Source organism: Centrocercus urophasianus, unplaced genomic scaffold (genome assembly GCF_019232065.1).
Source record: "Centrocercus urophasianus isolate 14NV4802_14NV808 unplaced genomic scaffold, USGS_Curo_1.0 seq_26, whole genome shotgun sequence".
Classification (NCBI taxonomy): Eukaryota; Metazoa; Chordata; class Aves; order Galliformes; family Phasianidae; genus Centrocercus; species Centrocercus urophasianus.
This window is the reverse complement of record NW_024884822.1, coordinates 14,461,296-14,479,287: the sequence shown is the minus strand read 5'-3', so window position 1 is coordinate 14,479,287 and position 17,992 is coordinate 14,461,296. Positions and strand designations below refer to the sequence as shown.

The window sequence follows — 17,992 nt, the reverse complement described above, 5'->3', positions numbered from 1 at the left end:
TCCCCTATCACTCTGCCACCAGCAGTAGGGTGCATCCTGTTTGGGTCGCTGCTGTCATTCCAAATGACACGCACTAACATGAGAAGGGAGAAGAGAAAGGAAGAGCCAAGAGAGCAATTGCTATGCCAACAGCTCCTTTGCAAAAAAAAAAAAAAAAAAAAAAAAAAAAAGGCAGTGACCCAGTCTGAAACATCCTGGTGGCACTGACAGCTATTGCTGTCCAGCACGTGACCTTCCTTTCCTGTTGATGCAGCAGAATAAATAGCTTCACATGGTGCTGTTACTGGCTCGCAGCAGGGTGCCTGCAGTGCTACGTTTCTTCTGGTTCCCACATCTTACACACGCTCACGTGGACAGCCTGAATACGGAGAAAAAGGATGAGGCAAGGAAATGCTTTTGAGTGGGAGAGCAAAGTGATTGTGCCACACCAGAGGAACAAGAGAGAATAATAGCTAAGCTTTGATCGTGGTAGGCTGTGGCGTGTGAGCTGCAGAAGACACAGGTGCTCATGCTGAGTTGGAGCTCGTCAAGCTGCAGCCCTGAGCAGTCTCTGAGGAGAGCCGGGGTGCTGCAGCCACATCTGGCCAGCTGTGCTGCCTGCAAGTGCCTGGTGTGCTGCTCTAAGGCACTGCCGGAAAGGGGCTTCCTGTATGTACACTCAGCATACATCTTGATAAAGTACAACCTCTCCCTGTGGAACAATGCAGGTTTTATCAGGTGTTTCTGTTGACCCTGAGCTGGCTTGGAGTGTGTGTCCCAGCAGGATCCCTGATAAGGAAGGTGTGCGTTTGGGCTGGGTTTCAGTGCTGATAGCCGGGAGAGCACGTGGATCTGAACCTGCAGTTTCTTTATCACAAGCCAGGGTTTAAGAGCAAGGAAATCTAGGTGCAGTGGCTGCTTCCTAAAGATGCTCGGAGCTTGCATTGGTCTTTCAAGTGGAATTTTAAATAAGGCCTGGCCAGTCTAGCAATAGAAAAGCCCCTCACATGCACAGTTATGGTTGAAGGGCTTTAAATACCTCAAAGTTCTTTCCCACTGGAGTCTATTAAAAACCTCACTTCAGACACCCTTTCTCATGAAGAAATACAGAATGGGTAAAACTAATAATGAAAGTACTTCTGGCATGTGCATCATTGCTAAATAGGACACACACACACCACCCAGCTTTAAAATCATGCTGTGAGGTCAATTCCAGACATGGTTCGTTTTGTTTGGAGGTTGGCAGCTCAGCTGACTGATGTTGGATATTGGTCTTGCCTCAGGTGTGTCAGGTTTACTCGGTTTTGGAAGTTCTTGTCACGGGGTAACTTTCCAAGTCCATTTATTTCTGTTCTTTTTGATGTTGTAAACTGTGGATGTGTTGTGTGAGTAGTCTTTCACTGCAGTGTTGTGCCTGGTGCAATTAGAAGCTGAAGGCAGTGAGCAGCAACCCAGCGCTGTTCCCAGGTGACACGATGGTCACAGCAGTCTCCTGTGCTCCCTGTGGGACTCTTCATTCACCTCAAACAACTGCAAGGATCACGTGCAAGGGACAAAAGATCTGTTGAATGCCTTTCAAAAGTGGATTGGAACAACAGCGCGATTCCTTCAGAATGTTGTGCAAAGCCCATCCTGGCTGTGCTCCGCTCTGGCTCGGCATGTTTGACATTCACATGTATTTTTGTGTAGTACTGACCTGAAGAGGCTGGATCTGGATTAGATTTGGAGTAGGGTTTGGGATAAATAGCACTGGGATCTCATGTGAATTCTTCTTCTGCGATTTTTGTTCTAAAAGAACCTCCTGAGTTGAAAACTTCTTGTCGTCTGCTTGGTTGTGAACATCAAACCTTACACCTGTTTCGAATGAACGTTGTCTGAAGTAGAATGAAAATGGCTTTATGTACGTGATCTATCTTCCCTAAATGCTTCCGTCCCTTAATTTGAAGGATTTATCTTTGTAACTTTTATTTCCAGCTGAACAGAGCATCCCATACGGGACGGTGTTTCTGTAGCTGCTGCGTTCCTCCTGAATGGCCGGTAACTAACAGCAAGGCAGGTGCACTGCACAGCCCTGAGCTGGTCCCTCCTCCTGGTGTGCTACAGGCTGCAATTCCCCTTTCTTTCTTTGTGTGGTTTTTTTTTCTTTAAAAATCACAAGGCAATGACCACTCCTGTGCTGTTTTTTTCCATTCCTGGCGTTCTTAAAAACCAACAGCTTTGAGCAAGTAATGAGATCTAGAAAAGAGAGAGAACACCAGAAAAGGAAAGTGTGCAACTGTGTGCCTGGTGACAGACCTGCAGAGGACTTGGAGCTCAGTTCAGTGACTGAGCAACAGCTTCAGAACCAGAGGGAGTGCGGCTGGCTGGCCGTGGAACACACGTGGGAGCGCCCTCCTGTCCTCATGCACGTAGGGCAGGAGCTGGGCTGCTCTTCTTCTGGCAGGGTGCATTATTTTGCTAACACTAACGAAGTTGTGTGAGTGCATGGCTTGCTCAAGCATCTGGTTTTTATTTGTCCTCGTGTCCTTACGAGTTACATAAAAGCGAAGCCAGGCAGTGCCTTTAGTGCCTGCTCTATATAGATCTACCTGAAATAGTTTCAGGTCACCTCTGCACACTTAATTTGGAAAACAATTGAGCAGCATGACTCCTGCCTCGGAGAATTGAGTAGTCAGGTTCCTCAGCTCCTCACAGCTGTCTAGGGGCTCCTGCAGCATTCACAGGAGTGCACCATTCAGGAGCTGGATGGGAGGGAAGCTGAGGCTGTGAGCCAGAGCTGGGGGTGCATGCAGGCTGCAGGGCATCCCACTGTGAGAGCCGGAGCAGAGGGCCAGGCCCCCCCAGTGCTGCTATGGCAGCCCTGCTCCAGGCACTCCTGGGGCCTGGGATGTAGTAGGCTGGGATTCCATCTCTCACCTGTTTGTTTGTTAGGCTGTTTCTATCCGGTTGTCCTCTGCCTGTGGTTTGCTGTTGTTCCCATGGAACTGAGATGGGGTTTGGGTGAAATCTGAGGGGCAAGTCGGGCTGAGTCAGTGCTCTCCTTCAGCCGTGTGCTCTCCTCCACACATGGAAGTACTTTCATTGCTCCATTGAAACTGCCCACGTGCTCAGCATTAGGCACAGGTTCTGAATAAGTTGTTGATCCAGGGTCTGAGTTTTATTTTTTAGCGAGATCTACACAGCTGAAGGTAGGGCTGCCAGCACAGTATTGGAAATGTTACAAACTAAAGGTTTAATGCAGGATTCTCCAGGAAGAAAGCTTCTGGCATGAATGCACTGTAGTGGCAATGGGTTTAAGGGCAGCCTTTGTTGGAAAAATGGTGTTTTCTGATAACGTGCCGGGCTGTCATTATAAACGAGCTGGGAACACAGCGAGCTGAAATGCTGTGCACACACCGGGCTTTGGGCTGAAAGCAGTGTTCAGGGGTTATCCTTACATTAAACTTCAGCTGGACCGAGTACATATAAATAATTGTCCCCCAGCTTTCCCTATTACAAATATACACAGTTTGTGAAATGGGTTTACCGTGCGCTGAACGTTTCTTTGATATTCTTTAAAGCCTGTTGCTACGGCAACCGGACCCCATAACAGAAAAGCTCTTTGGGAAGAAGCAATCCTGTTACACCCAGGAGGAAAGCCATAGCAAAACCGCCAGTGTTCCTACTGAAGAAACAAGCAGAAGGCAGATCAGCAGCCTGGCCTGGGCTCACGGCGGGATGCCCAGCCTGCTCCCCAGAACAGATTTGGATGGGACACCTCCAGAGCTGTATTTTCTTTTTCGTATGGAAAGGTTGAAGTGATCTGATGGTTTGGCTCATGGGTGAGGAAACATGAGTTTTGCTTTTCAGAACTGGATGTCCCCTTTGTACTTTGCTAATACAGAAACTGGCAGAACAGGCATTACTTTTCCTTTGACGTGAGGGCTTGCAGCCCTGCTTCCTTGTGTCTCATGACTGAGTGAATCAACACCTAATTAAACAGTCACATGAGGGACAGAGTAAAATGCTGCTCATGCACTGATCCTTGTGAATCCATGGAGAATAACTGCTTACATCTGGCTTCCTCCTTCTCAGAGGAACCCTGAGCAGCTGCAGCTTTTTCTCTTTCTTTTTTGCTTTCTTTTGGGAAAAGCAGATCACATAGACCTCAGACAAAGCAGTGCTGTCTGTGCAGATAAATGAGACCTGGCATAAGGAGAGGGAGGACTTGGAAGTACTGGATGCAATTTCTGAGAAGTGTGACTGCTTGGAGTTTGTGCTGGGGTTGATTTAGCTGAAAACTTGAAGCTGTGGTCCTTGAATGTTTAACGCTCCTGATAACTTAACCAAAAATGCAAATCATTGAATGGCTCAGCCTCTGAGCATCCTCATAGCCTCCCCTGTGCCCCCTCCAACAGCTCCACATCCTTCTGGTGCTGGGGTCACGCTGTGGCCAAGGCAGTAAGCTGTCCTATTTGATCCATGAAGCTTCTGAAGCTTTTAATATTAGCTGTAATTCTTTTGTTTGCAGCATGTTGTGAAGGTCCGTAAGATTTTTTTTCCATATCTGAATGGCAAACATTTTATTGGGCTCTCAATTATTGCTCAGTCACGAACACAACCACCTTAATCAATTACATGGCTGTGGAGCACAGCCAAGGAGCTCCGTCCCAGCTGTGTTGCTGTCACCACCAGGGGAGCATTTTTCCCTTACGACGCTCACAACATGAGTATTACGGGATGGTTTAATCACAGCAAGCAGATGGCAGCCCTCACCCTGACAGCAGTGGGCTCCCGTTGGGGCCAGAGGGACCTTATGGCCGTGGTGGCACTGAGCTGTGGGTCGGGTATCCGCAGCGTGATGTTATCAGGATGTTCCATCCACCAGGGGTCATCCTGACCTGCAGGCTCTGGGGACACAGCATCCTGCAAGGAGGCACTGGGTGCGTGCCACGGACAAGCAGTGGGTTACACTCTAACTTGTTAGCCTCTCAACCGTTCTTTATTTCTTCATACATCATCTGTTTGATTTTTAAGAAAAAAATGGTCCCTGAGATGCGTTTGTGCTGTGGGTGCAGAAATGATGTGGCACGTCAGGCATGGCTGGAGTACATCGTAATTTGTTTATGCGCTGGATGGCTTTTTTGGGGGTATCTCATTCCGAAGCAATGCGTTGAGAATCTCAAGTTTTCATTTATGGAAAGAGAAGAAATAAAAACTGCCGTAGAGTTGTCAGCTGCTGCCCCCAGCACAAGAAGGATGTGGAGCTCTTGGAGCGGGTCCAGAGTAGGATCACTAAGATGATCAGAGGGCTGGAGCACCTCTCCTATGAGGAAAGGTTGAGGGAACTGGGCTTGTTTAGCTTGGAAAAGAGAAGGCTCTGGGGAGACCTCACTGTGACCTTCCAGTACTTCAAAGGAGAGTATGAACAGGAGGGGGATCAGCTGTTTGTGAGGGTGGATAGTGATAGGACAGGGGGGAACGGTCTTAAACTGAGACAGGGGAGGTTTAGGTTGGATATGAGGAGGAAGTTTTTCAGCCAGAGGGTGGTGAGGCACTGGCACAGGTTGCCCAAGGAGGCTGTGGATGCCCCATCCCTGCAGGCATTCAAGGCCGGGCTGGATGTGGCTCTGGGCAGCCTGGGCTGCTGGTTGGTGACCCTGCACACAGCAGGGGGTTGGAGCTGGATGAGCATCGTGGTCCTGTTCAACCCAGGCCATTCTGTCATTCTACTGAAAGAGTATGAAAATAGAAGCCCTGAAGGCTTCCAGCTGAAGGGAAATACAGAAAATTCAGTGTCTGAATTCTGGGGATCTTAGAGGTCTTTCCCAACCTGAGCGATACCATGCTTCCCCTTCTCCTCTGGGCTGGGTAATTCCATGTCATTTCAGGAAATTTATTTCCAACAGCTGTCCTTGTGGAGCAGAAGCAATTTGTATTGCATCCATTTTTTCCCCAACTTTTCACTGGGCACAGGCACAACACTGAACTGGTCCCACTTTCACAGGCACAGTGAAAGATGTGCCGCCCCGCACAGCCGCGGGTGCACAATCACAGAGCTGTTCGGCACGGGGAAAATGCCCCGTTGTTCTGCAGTACCAGTTGGTGTGATGGAGGTTTGTTTTGGTGTCTTATTTATAGCAGATTGCCACTGGAAATGCGATACAAAACAAACACCAATCCTTCGGTAGCTTAACCGTGCAGCAGGTTTTTACTTTGATAGCTGTTTTCATTGGGAGCATCCTTTATCGTGATTCAAAAATGACAGTGGTAGAAGGGCAGTCGAGCTGCTGTGGTCTCAATATCTGTGTTTTAAATGAAAGATATGTTCTGTGTTGCAGCCCCCCGGAATGCGCAGGGACAGATCTGCATTTGTGCTGATGCTCCCTTACACCTCCATAAAGCCACTTTATCCCAGTCATGAGACCTCCTGGTGCTGCGAGAATCCTGCAGATGGAGGCTTTATCAGCTTTGCTTCTGTGCTAAACGTCCGCTTGCTTTTCAGTCGCAGGTTTTTTTTCCCCTCTCCATTCTCTAAAATCTGGTTTCTTTTAAAGAAAATGGTGCCTTGATTTTGAGAACCGTGTGGGTTGCTTGCAGCCAGCTTCCTGCTGCTGGCTCGTGCTGGCCGGGCTGTGTGCGTGCCTGTGCTGTGCTCAGGTACGTGGCTCCAGCTGCACGCACAGCGCTGTGCCTCCGTGCTGTCCGCTCCTTCTCTCCAGCACTGAGGAATTCAGTGGAATTTTTTCTTCCTTGCAGGGATACAAAAATGCACAGAAAGCACATTTTTGTCAAGTCTAGCTCAGTGGTGATTCCACTAAGGCAAATATTTTGTAGAAAAAAACAGTATCCAAGAATTTCTAGTTGGATTTCAAATGAAATCCTAATTGGTTTTCTCTCTTGTTGTCTGGTGTGGCTTCCAGCTCCCATCTTCATGCATTAGTAAGCAATAAACATTGCTGGGCTTAGCTGCTGGCTCTTTGTTGTGTGCTTCTACAAGTGTGAGGGAAGCCTTCCTTAGGAGACGGGCTGAGAGAACTTGTTAAGGCAGCAGAGAACAAAAAGGAGTCATTTCATTACCTTTTAGCCTGTGATCGGAGCAAACGGTTGCCTCCCCAGTGTAAAAGTAGATCATTTATCCCCAGAAGTTGCATATGAGGTTTTGCTGTAGTTTGAAGTTTTGGAGAATGCCTGTACAGAGAGTGAAGACATGAACTCTTTTTTTTGGTGCTGTTTTGAGGATGAGAGCTTATGGCTCAATGGGGAAACAGCCCCGTGTAGCACTGAGCTCTGCAGGGAGCCCTGGGCTCAGCTGTGCTGAATCCATCACTGCAGTGGTGCAGGTGGGATGCCGGGATGCCTCCCAGGCTCTCCAGAAGATGATGGGCTAAGAAAAGAGATTCTGATCTTTTTTTTTATAAACTTGTTAATATTTGCTCTTTTCAAGAGAAAGAAAGGAAAAAAAAAAGCATCAATCAGCTTTGTTATCCAAGTTCTAGTTTGAGAAAAACAAACCAACAAAAAAAAGCTTCCTTTTCAAAGAGTGGGGGAGTATCATAACTCCTGCTAACGCAAGTGCTGCCCCGGTGGAGCCCTCACCCCATCGTGTGTGTGCTGCCTCGCAGTGGCACTGGGCAGCTGCTCCCTTCGTGCCCTGCGTGCTGCTGTGCTGTGAGTGCCCATCCGAGCAGGAATTCCTTCCAGTAATTTTTCTTGGGCAGTTGTTCAGTGGGGGCTGGGGCTGCTTTCAAGGCATTTGTCTTCTGCACGCATCAGGTTACCCCGAGGTAAAATGGAAACTTTAGCAGCCAGCCCTGTAAATAAATGTTTACATAATGCATCATGCTGAACTTCTCCCCGCTGCATCTCTAAGAAGAAAGTCACTTTTGACAGCAGTAGCCTTTTGGAAGGGATGCTTTTGCCACACAGGTGAGGAGGTTGGGGCATAGATCACGTTGTCAGGAAGGGAGCGGGGTTGGGTGCTGCTCCTCAGTCCCAGGGCTCCGTGTGCAGCTTCAGAGGTGAGGTCTGATGTAGGGCATGCTTCAGTGTTACCATGAGTAGCTGCATTGAATTCCCTTGTGCTGCTTGCATATGGAAAGCCAAGCCTGTGACATAGGGCCTTGTGGGCTCTCATGTCAGTGAGACATTTCCTATAAAACATCCGTGGTCACGAAAGCTCTTACTGCTGGATGTGGAACCAAGTGAGCATCTGCATTGGAGTTTTACTGCTTTTGTGTCCTGAAATGCTTGCTGTGAGCATACAACTACCACCTCCATATACGAGACAGTGGCAGAAGCTGTGTCAGTGTGTTCTGGATTTCTCCCCACCTTGATGCAGGAGGTGTTTGGCAGAGGAGGGAGTTTGGTGTTCCCTGGGGGAACCGGGTGACCCGGGGGTCCCAGGGCCGCTGGGGTTGGGGCCAGGCTGTGTGCCGTGGCGTATTCACCTGCTGTGGGACAGAAGGGTTGTGCATCCCTAAGCTGTGTGTTGGGAGGTGCAGAGCAGTGGGAGATGACAAACGGGGCTCCTGTGGCTTCGGGATTGACGGTGTCGGTGAAACCTGCAGATGCTGGAAAAAGGGGAAATGGGAGCTGTGGTGCTAGTCTCCTGCTTTTGTTTTTCTACTGATCTTTGTCCATACAAAACACGTGGTGCAAGCGGTTAGCCCCACATATGCCTGTAACGAGAGTCGATGACTTTAAAGCGCGTTGCCCTTGTGGATTCCCCGTTCCTTTATCGCATCTCTGCCTTGTGAGCCGGGAGGACGTCCCAGAGCAGCAGGCGGGTTGGTGCAAAACGCTCAGAGCAGCAGCAGGCAGCTGGCACCGCCGTGCCTCGTGCAGCCTTCCTTCCCCACGGGGCAGCGCTGCTCCCTGCGCCTCGCCTGCAGCCAGCGAGCCTCTCGGCCTCCCTTCCCGGGCAGCGCTTCCCTTCTCCTGCCCCTACAGCACGCGTGCCGCCCCAGCTCCGTACGTGCTCCTCCAGTGAGGCTGCGGGTGCGATCGGGGCGGTGCGGAGCGGTCAGGAGGAGCGGGGGGTTGCCCGGGGGGAGGGGTAGGGGGTTCGGCTCAGCGCTGCCCCCCGCAGCGCCCCCAGCTCCGCGCGATGCCCGCCCCGGGCTCGGCCGGGCGCTGCTAGGCGGCCGCGGGGATTAAGCGTGTGCGGCACGGCATGGAGAGCCCTTTGTTTGAGTTAAATTCGGCCCTCTCGGTGTGTCACCTGACAGTCTTGTGGCTTCGGATGAATATGGCTCACTGCTATTATTAACCTGAGTTGGCAGCCGGGCGCGACGGGAGTTGATAGGGATTTGGGAAAGTGGAGCCGCTCGGGGGACAAAGATGCTTCCCAGGTACGATCGTTACACGGTTCTCGAGGTTATTTTAATTGTTTGAGAGTTTAATATCTTCCCTGTGATTGATGGCAGTCTTTTCTGGAAAGGCGAGGCTCTTAGAGGTCCTTTTTTTTCACGGTTCTTCCCGCAGTTTCACGCTGAATGGCACCGAGGCGTTCCTTTCTCCCCCCGACTGCTTCTATCTGTTTGATTTTGCCGAGGGGAGCGCGGTTGACTTGAATAACGTGACACGCAATGGTTAATGGTGGTGGGTTTGGCTGCAAGGAGCTGCTGCTGGGCTGCGTGCTTTTTGTGAAAAGAGGCATTTTGGAGCAGCTGTGCTCTATGTACAGATGTTTGCATGCAGACATGGGAGCCAAACAGGTGCTCTGTGAAATGACATGTGTCAAGTGATCCCGAATACATTATGTGAAGTTCCCACTATTAATTGTCAGTTCTGAAGCCGTGTAAATTGCAGAGTTACTCATCCTGTCACACGGCTCTAACAAAACCTCCAGCCTCCTTGTGCGCAAGCTTGTGGTCTGTGTGTTGGCTGTGTGTGACACCCAGGCTGCTTTTAGCTGCTGGGGAGGCATCTGGCTGGTGTGTTAGGCTTCAGAGTATAAGCTGGGCGTCCTAAGGAGAGCCGGGTGATTTAGGAGAGGGGGAGAAAAAAAATGAAAACAAACTGAAGTCAGCTTTGTGTACAGTTAAAGAATTGGGCAGAGCCAAGGAGGGCGGAAGCCAATTGCAGTTTGGGTCCAAGTTTATTATACCGAGTGTGAAATAACTGCTGGGCTGGCTGTGCCTGTGCACAGCGTGTGCTGAGCACAAGTGGCAGGAGTTTCCTGGATCTCAAGCAGTGCTGCTATTCACGTTGAGGATTGCAAAGCTGGTAAATAAATGAGACAGATTTATAGATGGGGCACAGAGCTGACCTCTGCAGTGCCTGTAGACCCGAGAAGCATCACCCTCCTTCAAGAAATGACAAGGTGGAGGCTTGGGATTAATTTTTTCCTCCATAGAAGCATTATTTCCTTATGCTAACCCCTAGAGAAGCCCTTGTTGTGAGCTGCTGCCCACCAGCTCCTCCAGGACGCAGAGCCCTGTGGTGACTCCAGCTCCTATAACGACCATCTCTTGCAAATTTGTTTCTAAGTATAGGCCCCCTGGTTTCTCTAGCTTAGGTGTCTCTTTCCTGCTCCCGCCCTTACAGCCATGCTATGTCACAAGGGTTTACGTGGGATCTCGCACAGAAAATGCCAACTGTGGATCATCCTTATTCCTTGAAACCTGATCATGTGCTTTGCGTTTCAGGTGTCATTATTAAAAAATATTATTAATATTGTTAAAAAATAAACAACCTGCCTGTGCAAGGCTCTGCTAATGGATGGTTTTCCAAAGCTGTAGGCATCATTAACAGGTTGCCCAAGGAGGCTGTGGATGCCCCATCCCTGCAGGCATTCAAGGCCAGGCTGGATGTGGTTCTGGGCAGCCTGGGCTGCTGGTTGGTGACCTGCACATAGCAGGGGGTTGGAACTGTTGGTCAGTTCCAACAGTGACCAACAGTTGGTCATCGTGGTCCTTTCCAACCCAGGCCATTCTGTCTTTCTATGGTTCTGTAATTAAGTTGCCATGTATTGTTGTTTGTCAGTTCCGATTTAAGTTGTGCTCTTTCAGGAAGATCTGCACAATTGTCTGTGTTCAGTGATGGCCAAATGGAAGGTGAATTATTGAACTGCAGCAAGAAGGTATTACATTCTGTAGAATGCCCTCTCTGTGTGTCCTATAGGCTCAACTTTTGTTGTATCTTCTAAAAGCCAGAAGAAAAATTCCATTAACAGGTATTAGAAATGTTCAGAGGAATTTGGGCAGGTGAAGGGAACCCTTTGGAACAGATAATTCAGGTGAGAGCTGTGTGATACAGCATCCAGGCTGGACAAGGGCCGTTTGCCCTCCGCTTCCATTCACCTTTCCTTGTAACAAAGCAGGATCCTGTGTGCTGTCAGGCTGTACAAGTGAGCAAGCTTCTGTTTGAATGTAACTCTGTGTGGAGCTCGCAGATAACCTGCATCTGAAATATCCCACTGCACATGTTGGAACAGACTCATATCAACAGCGTAAGCTCTTCAAGATGAGGATGCTTATGGCTGGGTCTGAGCACCACCTCCACAGCAAACATGAGGAACGTCGAGTGCAGGAGTTCAGCTGAGCCCTGGGGATCCCTGTTCCTTTCCTTGGATGCTCACCTGGGAGCAGTGAAAGTATTTTCTTCTCTATGGTGGATCTGCTGTCCGCCCTGCCACGGCTGTGCTGTCTGCATTGTAAGAAGGTGCTAACATGAGAAACATGCAGAACAGATAAGCTAGCATAAACTATAAATATCGTTTGCGTAGATGCATTTAAAAATAGTTGGAAGTGATTCATCACCAGGCAGTTTTTATAACTGTGGGTAACATGATGTAGGAAAACAATAGTTTGATGGATAGTTTCAGCCTGGTCTTAATCTTGTTTCGAGCAATTAAACTTTTTAGCAAACTCTCATTCAGTTCCAGTCTGTTTAATTTTTTGGTCGGTTTGCTTCAGTTGCTCTCCTCCTAGCCTTCTAGAGAACCTGTGTTAATTAGTGAGATGCTACTTAAGTTGTGTTAATATGAAATTGTCTTAAAATTGAGACTTGGGTAGGAGGAAATACAGTATTAAACTACTGAAGACTTAATGGAAGGAAACTGTAGTGGAAACAAGGAGGAAGGAATGTTTTTGTTTGCCATTACAGGGGAAAACCTTGTATTTAATTGCCAGAGTGGTGACAAGGGATTTCTGTTCCTGTTGTTTCATCTATTAGAACTTGCCCGGAGTGCTGTAATACCAGTTTAAAGCCATTCAGTTGCCTCTTGCTGAGAAATGTAATGAATTCCAAAAACTGGATGCATAAGAAGGCCCATCCTTGGAGAGAATGGGGAGTTCTGGATTGCCATGCAACTCATAGAGATGCTATGGAGCGTTTAATGGAGAGTGTAAATATTCCTGGTAAAGAGGCAGGAGAGCAAAGTGAGGTGAGAGAGAGATGAGAGCTGAGCAGCAGTAGGGTGTAAGTGTCAACGTACATTGAAATATCCAGACCACGCTCTGCCAATTGCTTGTATCCAAGCTGCCCCTGTGCTGGATCTGCGGCCAGAGGGACTGATGCTCAGATTGATGTTCCTTTCCAAATTGTTACGATCCATTTTAGCTACGTATATGACTTGATTACAGCAGTTTGCAGCCCAGCTCCCTCTGTTGGCTTGCAGCCTAGTGGGAGAGCTGAGGCGCTCCCCTGCGAGGCCCCAGGGTGCAGGCAGCCCCTGCTGGTTCACAGCACAGAGTTCCCTGCCCACCTTTTGGGACTGAAAGAGGTCCTGTCTGTGTGTGCAGAAAATGGAGGGAGGGTATACAGAAAATAGAGCTGGGCCCATTGCCTGTGCCCAGTGCCTTTTGTCCTAGAGTCCCTCGTTCTGTATGAATTAGTATTTGTTTGGTGGAGGGGCCACAATAGGTTGCTTCTCCCTCCTGCCTTCTCTCCGTGCACAAACTCGCAGTGCTGACTTCGTGGCAGAGGCGTGATCGCTTCCATTGGTGAAGTGTGATTTATTTATTTTAACTTGTAATCAATTCCAAGGAAGGATCAGCCCACGGCAGATTGGTGATGAAGGAAAGCCTCCTTGTTAGAACAACTCTCATCTCCAGAACGGCATGGGAGATGGAGACTCGCCTGTCACTCACTTTACTAGAAGGCTGAATTCTACGTCTCCTAGTTTTCCGTATGAATCTCAAGAAAGCATCAGCTAAATGTCAAAGTTAGTTTCCATTTACAAACACGACTAATTATGTTTGGAAGATCTAGGTCAGTTTTCATCCAGCTGAAGAGCAGTGCTGGAGTTTTGCCCCATTACGTTTGTTTTGAGAAGGTGTCCTGCACTGCGTGCAGGAATTTGTTCATTTCTGGGGATAATCGATCCAGACACCCAACCTGGCGGTCCTTCCAAGCTGCTAACAGCAAAAGTGAAGGCACGCTGTGCTCCATCTCCTCCAAAGGAAGGTGCCTGACTGTAAGCTGGCAGGGGAGCCGAGGTGCCAGCCCGCCTCTGTTTACTGTCTGTCCAAATGAACTTTCCCCCAGCTCCCTCCATGCTCCTGCTGCTTTGGGAAGTGGCCCATTATTGCCAGGGAATGTTTCTGCAAGGCTGAACTGTGCTTAAGGACTGTATTATGTAAACAGAGATAGCGCTTATTTGGAATTATCACAAATTATGATTTAAAATGTCTACTAAATGCTTGTCTAGAGAAAGTTAAAATGTCATGTGAAGAAGCTGAGAAGTAAACAAGCTCTTGTTACCTTGATCAAATATGTTTCCGAATACAGCGAGGGTTTTATATTTAGCTTTCTCTCCTCTTAGTGTGTAATCTGCTCTTGGAGCTTTTTATAAGTAGACTTTCCTAAGATCTGGAACAGCTCCTGCCCTTCTTTGCCAGTTATTTCAAAGTCAAATATCAGAAGCACTAGGTAATGGAAGAGGTGCTTTTGTCTGAGCGTGAAGGAGATTCAGATGTGCGGCAGTGGCGGAATGATAGTAGATAGAGGTTTTGGCAGGCAGTTCCTTGTTACCGTCCCAAGCTACCTGTGTGTAGAACCCCAGCAGTCCATCTCAAAAAGAGGCTCCAGACTTGTTCACTTCACTTCAATACAGGGAGATGCCTTCTCTGGAAGAAAGGTCCATCTCCAGCCAGATGCAGGCTTGCGAGGAACCCGGCTCTGCTACACTGAGCCTCTCATGTATACGCTGGGTTTGGTTTCTTAGCATTTTCTGAAAAGCAAGATGCTGAGAAGATGCTAAATGTGAACTCTGCTCTGAGCGTGTCGTTGTGCTTGGGGTTTGGTGCACAATTTGCTTGGACTGTGGTCAGCTGTTTCTGTGCTCTGGGTGCCCCAGCACAGAGGCTGTGAGGCTCTTTGCCTCCAAAGCTGGACACCAGGCTATTTCAGTTTCGAGTTGCTCAAGCTATTTTCTTGTAATAAGTTGCTTTTGACACTGGTTGCACACTATCTTCTCCGCAGGTTCTGTTTTTTTTTTCTCTTCTGTTGCTATGTGGTGGGGCTGAGGAGGTTAGGAAATGGGTTTCCTCTCTCCAGGAGCCACGTAGCTGTGTGTGTCATATCACTCATCACATGGGGATGAGAGGTAACAGCCTTGGGTTGCACCAGGCCAGGTTTGTGTTGGATATTAGGAAAAATTTCTTCTCCAAAAGAGCAGTCAGGAGCTTCACAGGCTGCCTAGCAAGTGGGGGTGACTGTCCCTGTGGGTGCTCCAGGTCCATGAGGATGCAGCACTTGGGGACACGGTCAGTGGGCATATTGGGGTGGGCTGGGGTTGGGTTTGGGAATCTCAGAGGTTTTCTCCAACTTGAATGATTGTGTGATTCTGTAATTCTCCTAGCTGTAAGGGCTGTGGGTTTGTATTGGACAGACTGAAAAACTTCTGAGACAACTGTGGCTTTGGCAATCCCATTGATTCTCAGCTGTGACCTGGTACAGAAGTTGTTTGCCTGGAAATCATCAGTGTAGTGATGGTGTAAGGCTTTGGTTGATGAATTGGAAGGACAGAGGAGACTAAAATTTACTGTAGTCCTGGAGTACAGTATTCCAGCATACCAGTCCATGTTCTCATTAGTGCAGATCTTTCTGCTGCAGTCTCTTTCTCCTTCTCCCAACCTGGGAGCCAGGATCCTTCACTAGCAGCTGGAAAATTCCAGCTCCTCACTCTCGTGTTGTGATGTTCCACACTGGTGCAGCCTGCTGCAAACCAAGGATAAGGATGATAGAATTACACTTGAGCTAGGAAATGGCTGGGAACCAGCCGAGGGGAGATTCCTGCTGCCTTTGTGGATGGGGCTCCTCTGCAGCACGTGGCACTGAGGGAGCAGGCACAGGGAGCTGTGGGCTCCTGCTGACACAGGCAGCAGTGTGGCTGCAGTCACAGGCTTAATGGAGATTATTCCTGAGTCTGAAGGTGGCAGAGACCTGTGTATAGCCAGGTCCAAGCTGCCTGTGTTTGCCTGTTCCTCGCATCAAGACATATGTATTAGTGCCCATGTGATTTTTCTTTACTTAAAGGAGAAGCCAATGTGAATACATCCATATGAAATGTATTCCTTTGAGTTGTAAATTGCAGTGCTGAGGGACTCTCTTTTGTTTTTAAACACAAAAGCTGAGTTCTTCTGTGACTGAAGAACTTGAAGGAAACATGAAACATCACAAGGCAGAGCACGAAAGCCAGTAATGCTGCAGACGTCATTGTATAATGGCTGTAGTGCACTGCTGTCCTTTATGCCATTGCAATTTGGCAATTTGCAAGTGTAGGGGAGAGAACAAAATTCAGAAAGGCACAATTCCGGCTAGAGGATCAAAGGGTTTGATGAAATGACATTGCGTTTGTTGGATTTTCAGTTTTAATAAGGTTGGCTATGGAGATAATGCAGAAAGAACAGTGCATTAAAGAGCTGTGGTAATTGATCCTTCTGGTGTTCTGTGTTTTAATTAAAGCTGGCCTTTGCCGGAGTTCGACCCAAGTCAGATCCGACTGATTGTGTATCAGGACTGCGAGAGAAGAGGACGGAATGTCTTGTTTGACTCCAGTGCTAAAAGGAAAATAGAGGATGTTTCTGTGTCGGTGAGTATTGCGCTCATGGCTGCATTCTATATTTTTCAACATAAGATTGATAAAGTACAAAAGTTCTGCTTTAGCCATATTAACATTTAAACTTTGGTTACATGCAGAGCTATATTTATAAGCTGCAAATTGTTCAGGCTTCAGCGATTTCACTCTTAGCAGTTTTAAGTGCCGTGCGATCTCTTTAGTCCTGCGCTCTTCTACTTTCTGCCCTTTCAGAGTGCACGATTCCTCCCCAGGGCTGCAGCTGGCAGTGCTGGGAGGCTGAGGCAGGGCACACTGATGTTTATTGACAAGCTTTTATGACACAGATGCTTTCTGCAGCGGGATCTGCGTTCTGAGTCAGAAAGTGCTGCTAGTCCCCTGTCCCTTCATGTCCCGGTTGCTTAGCCTTTGCCAGCTGTTGTTTCCATGCTTTGCTGACAGCTCTTTCATACAGTTACTTGAAATTTTTTTTTCTTCTGGCATGGTCTGCATGGTAATCTATTAATTGAAACTGTAATGGATGCAGTCAGATGAGGATACTTCCTTCTAAGGACTCTGGCCAGAAGATTAATTTCTAGCCACAGTGCTGTTGTAAGTGGTTGTGTGAGGTTGGACGACTTATTTCACTGCTTTGAACTTCCTTTTCACCATCTCTGCAAACATTTGCAAAGCATTTTAAGTTATGCAAGCAAAAAGCACTGTGTCAACTGAAATTCCTGATCGCAGCTGCTTTTACCTCTAGCACCTACTCAGTTCCACAAGCAGGAGTACACAAAAGAAAGTGTTCCCTGCAAGCCCTGGCTTTCGTGTTGGGAGTTGGAGCACAGCCAGAAGGTTCACCCAGCTTTGTAAACACCCCCAGCCCTTTGCTGAGTGCTACAGCCTGATGCTTCCCGTCCTCATTCTGAGTGCTTCCTCCTTCCACACCTCCTAACCTCTGGGAGTCCATCTGTGGCATCAAGCCACTTCCAGGCTGCTCATTGTAGTGTCCTTTCTGCTATGAATCAAGATCCCATTTCCTAGTTTGAGAATGTATCAGATGAAGCAAATTTAACAAATATGAATGAAACACATCTTTCTTTTTAAATTTTACCTGTTAGAAGAGCTTTATTCAAGTATAAGCTCCTATTCTTCCAGGTGTTCTTGGCAGGAAAACAAAGGTTTTTAAAAACAAGATCTTTAAAGATATTTGTTGTGATGAGTTGCTGGCTTTGCTTATTACCATTTCTTCATTCCTGTAAATGGCAATTGTATAGTGTGAACCCTCTTGCCGTATTTCAGTTGATTTCTTGAAAGCCTTTTTAAGAGAGATCCCTACTTTTGCAGTGAGATTGCACACCTCATTGTTTTGGTTTATTTCACAAAGACAGTTGACTTTGGCAGCTCAGTAGCAACAGAATAAACAACTGATAATTAAGCTAACGCTGCTCCATATTATCTCCTTTATTTTCCTCACTGAGTGAAAGTGGGCTGTGGGTGGGAATAAGCTATATTCACCTTCCCTATGGAATGAATACGTGAGAGTTTTGAACTGTACTTCACCTGTCTCTTGTAAGCTGATATTTGTGTGTGTGTTATTAAGAGACTTTTAAAGACAATATGTTGAAAGCTCTTCCTTGCTGTGGTATCTGGCTTCTGCATCGCTCACGTAGTGTTGTTAGGAAAAGCTTTGCTCCTAAAATGTTGCAGAAACATTACTCAGGTGAGAATGTGCACCAAAGTCCTGGGCTCAGCTCCTTGCAAGTTGAGTATAGCCTTGTACAGTTAGCAGCCTGGCCATTTTCAAGGGATTGCATTGTTTATTTTTCTCGTTCTTTATCGTGATTTTCATTTGGAAATACACACCCTGCCTATACAAAGCCAGATCTTGGCACTAAGCACATTCCAAGGCACTCTTGCCCTTTTGCAGCAAGACATGTGTGTGGGCTGGGCGCTTTCCCTCGTGAAAGGCTATCTGTTAACGGCCTCACAAAGGCCAGTGCTTTCTGCATCTTTTCCTTACATGAT

The 17,992-nt window shown here is 47.8% G+C and overlaps 1 protein-coding gene across 5 annotated transcripts in view; it reads left to right on the top strand.

The window, feature by feature from the left end:
• FNIP1 (folliculin interacting protein 1) overlaps positions 1-17,992 on the top strand; it is a 59,911-nt gene that overhangs the window by 8,992 nt on the left and 32,927 nt on the right. For 4 of the 5 annotated variants that reach the window (XM_042826196.1, XM_042826195.1, XM_042826193.1 and 1 more), the window contains exon 2: positions 15,874-16,000. In XM_042826196.1, the coding sequence (XP_042682130.1) occupies positions 15,874-16,000 (127 nt within the window). Of the gene's footprint in view, positions 1-9,185; positions 9,312-15,873; positions 16,001-17,992 lie in introns of those variants that run through there. The other variant, XM_042826194.1, reaches the window with a different exon arrangement.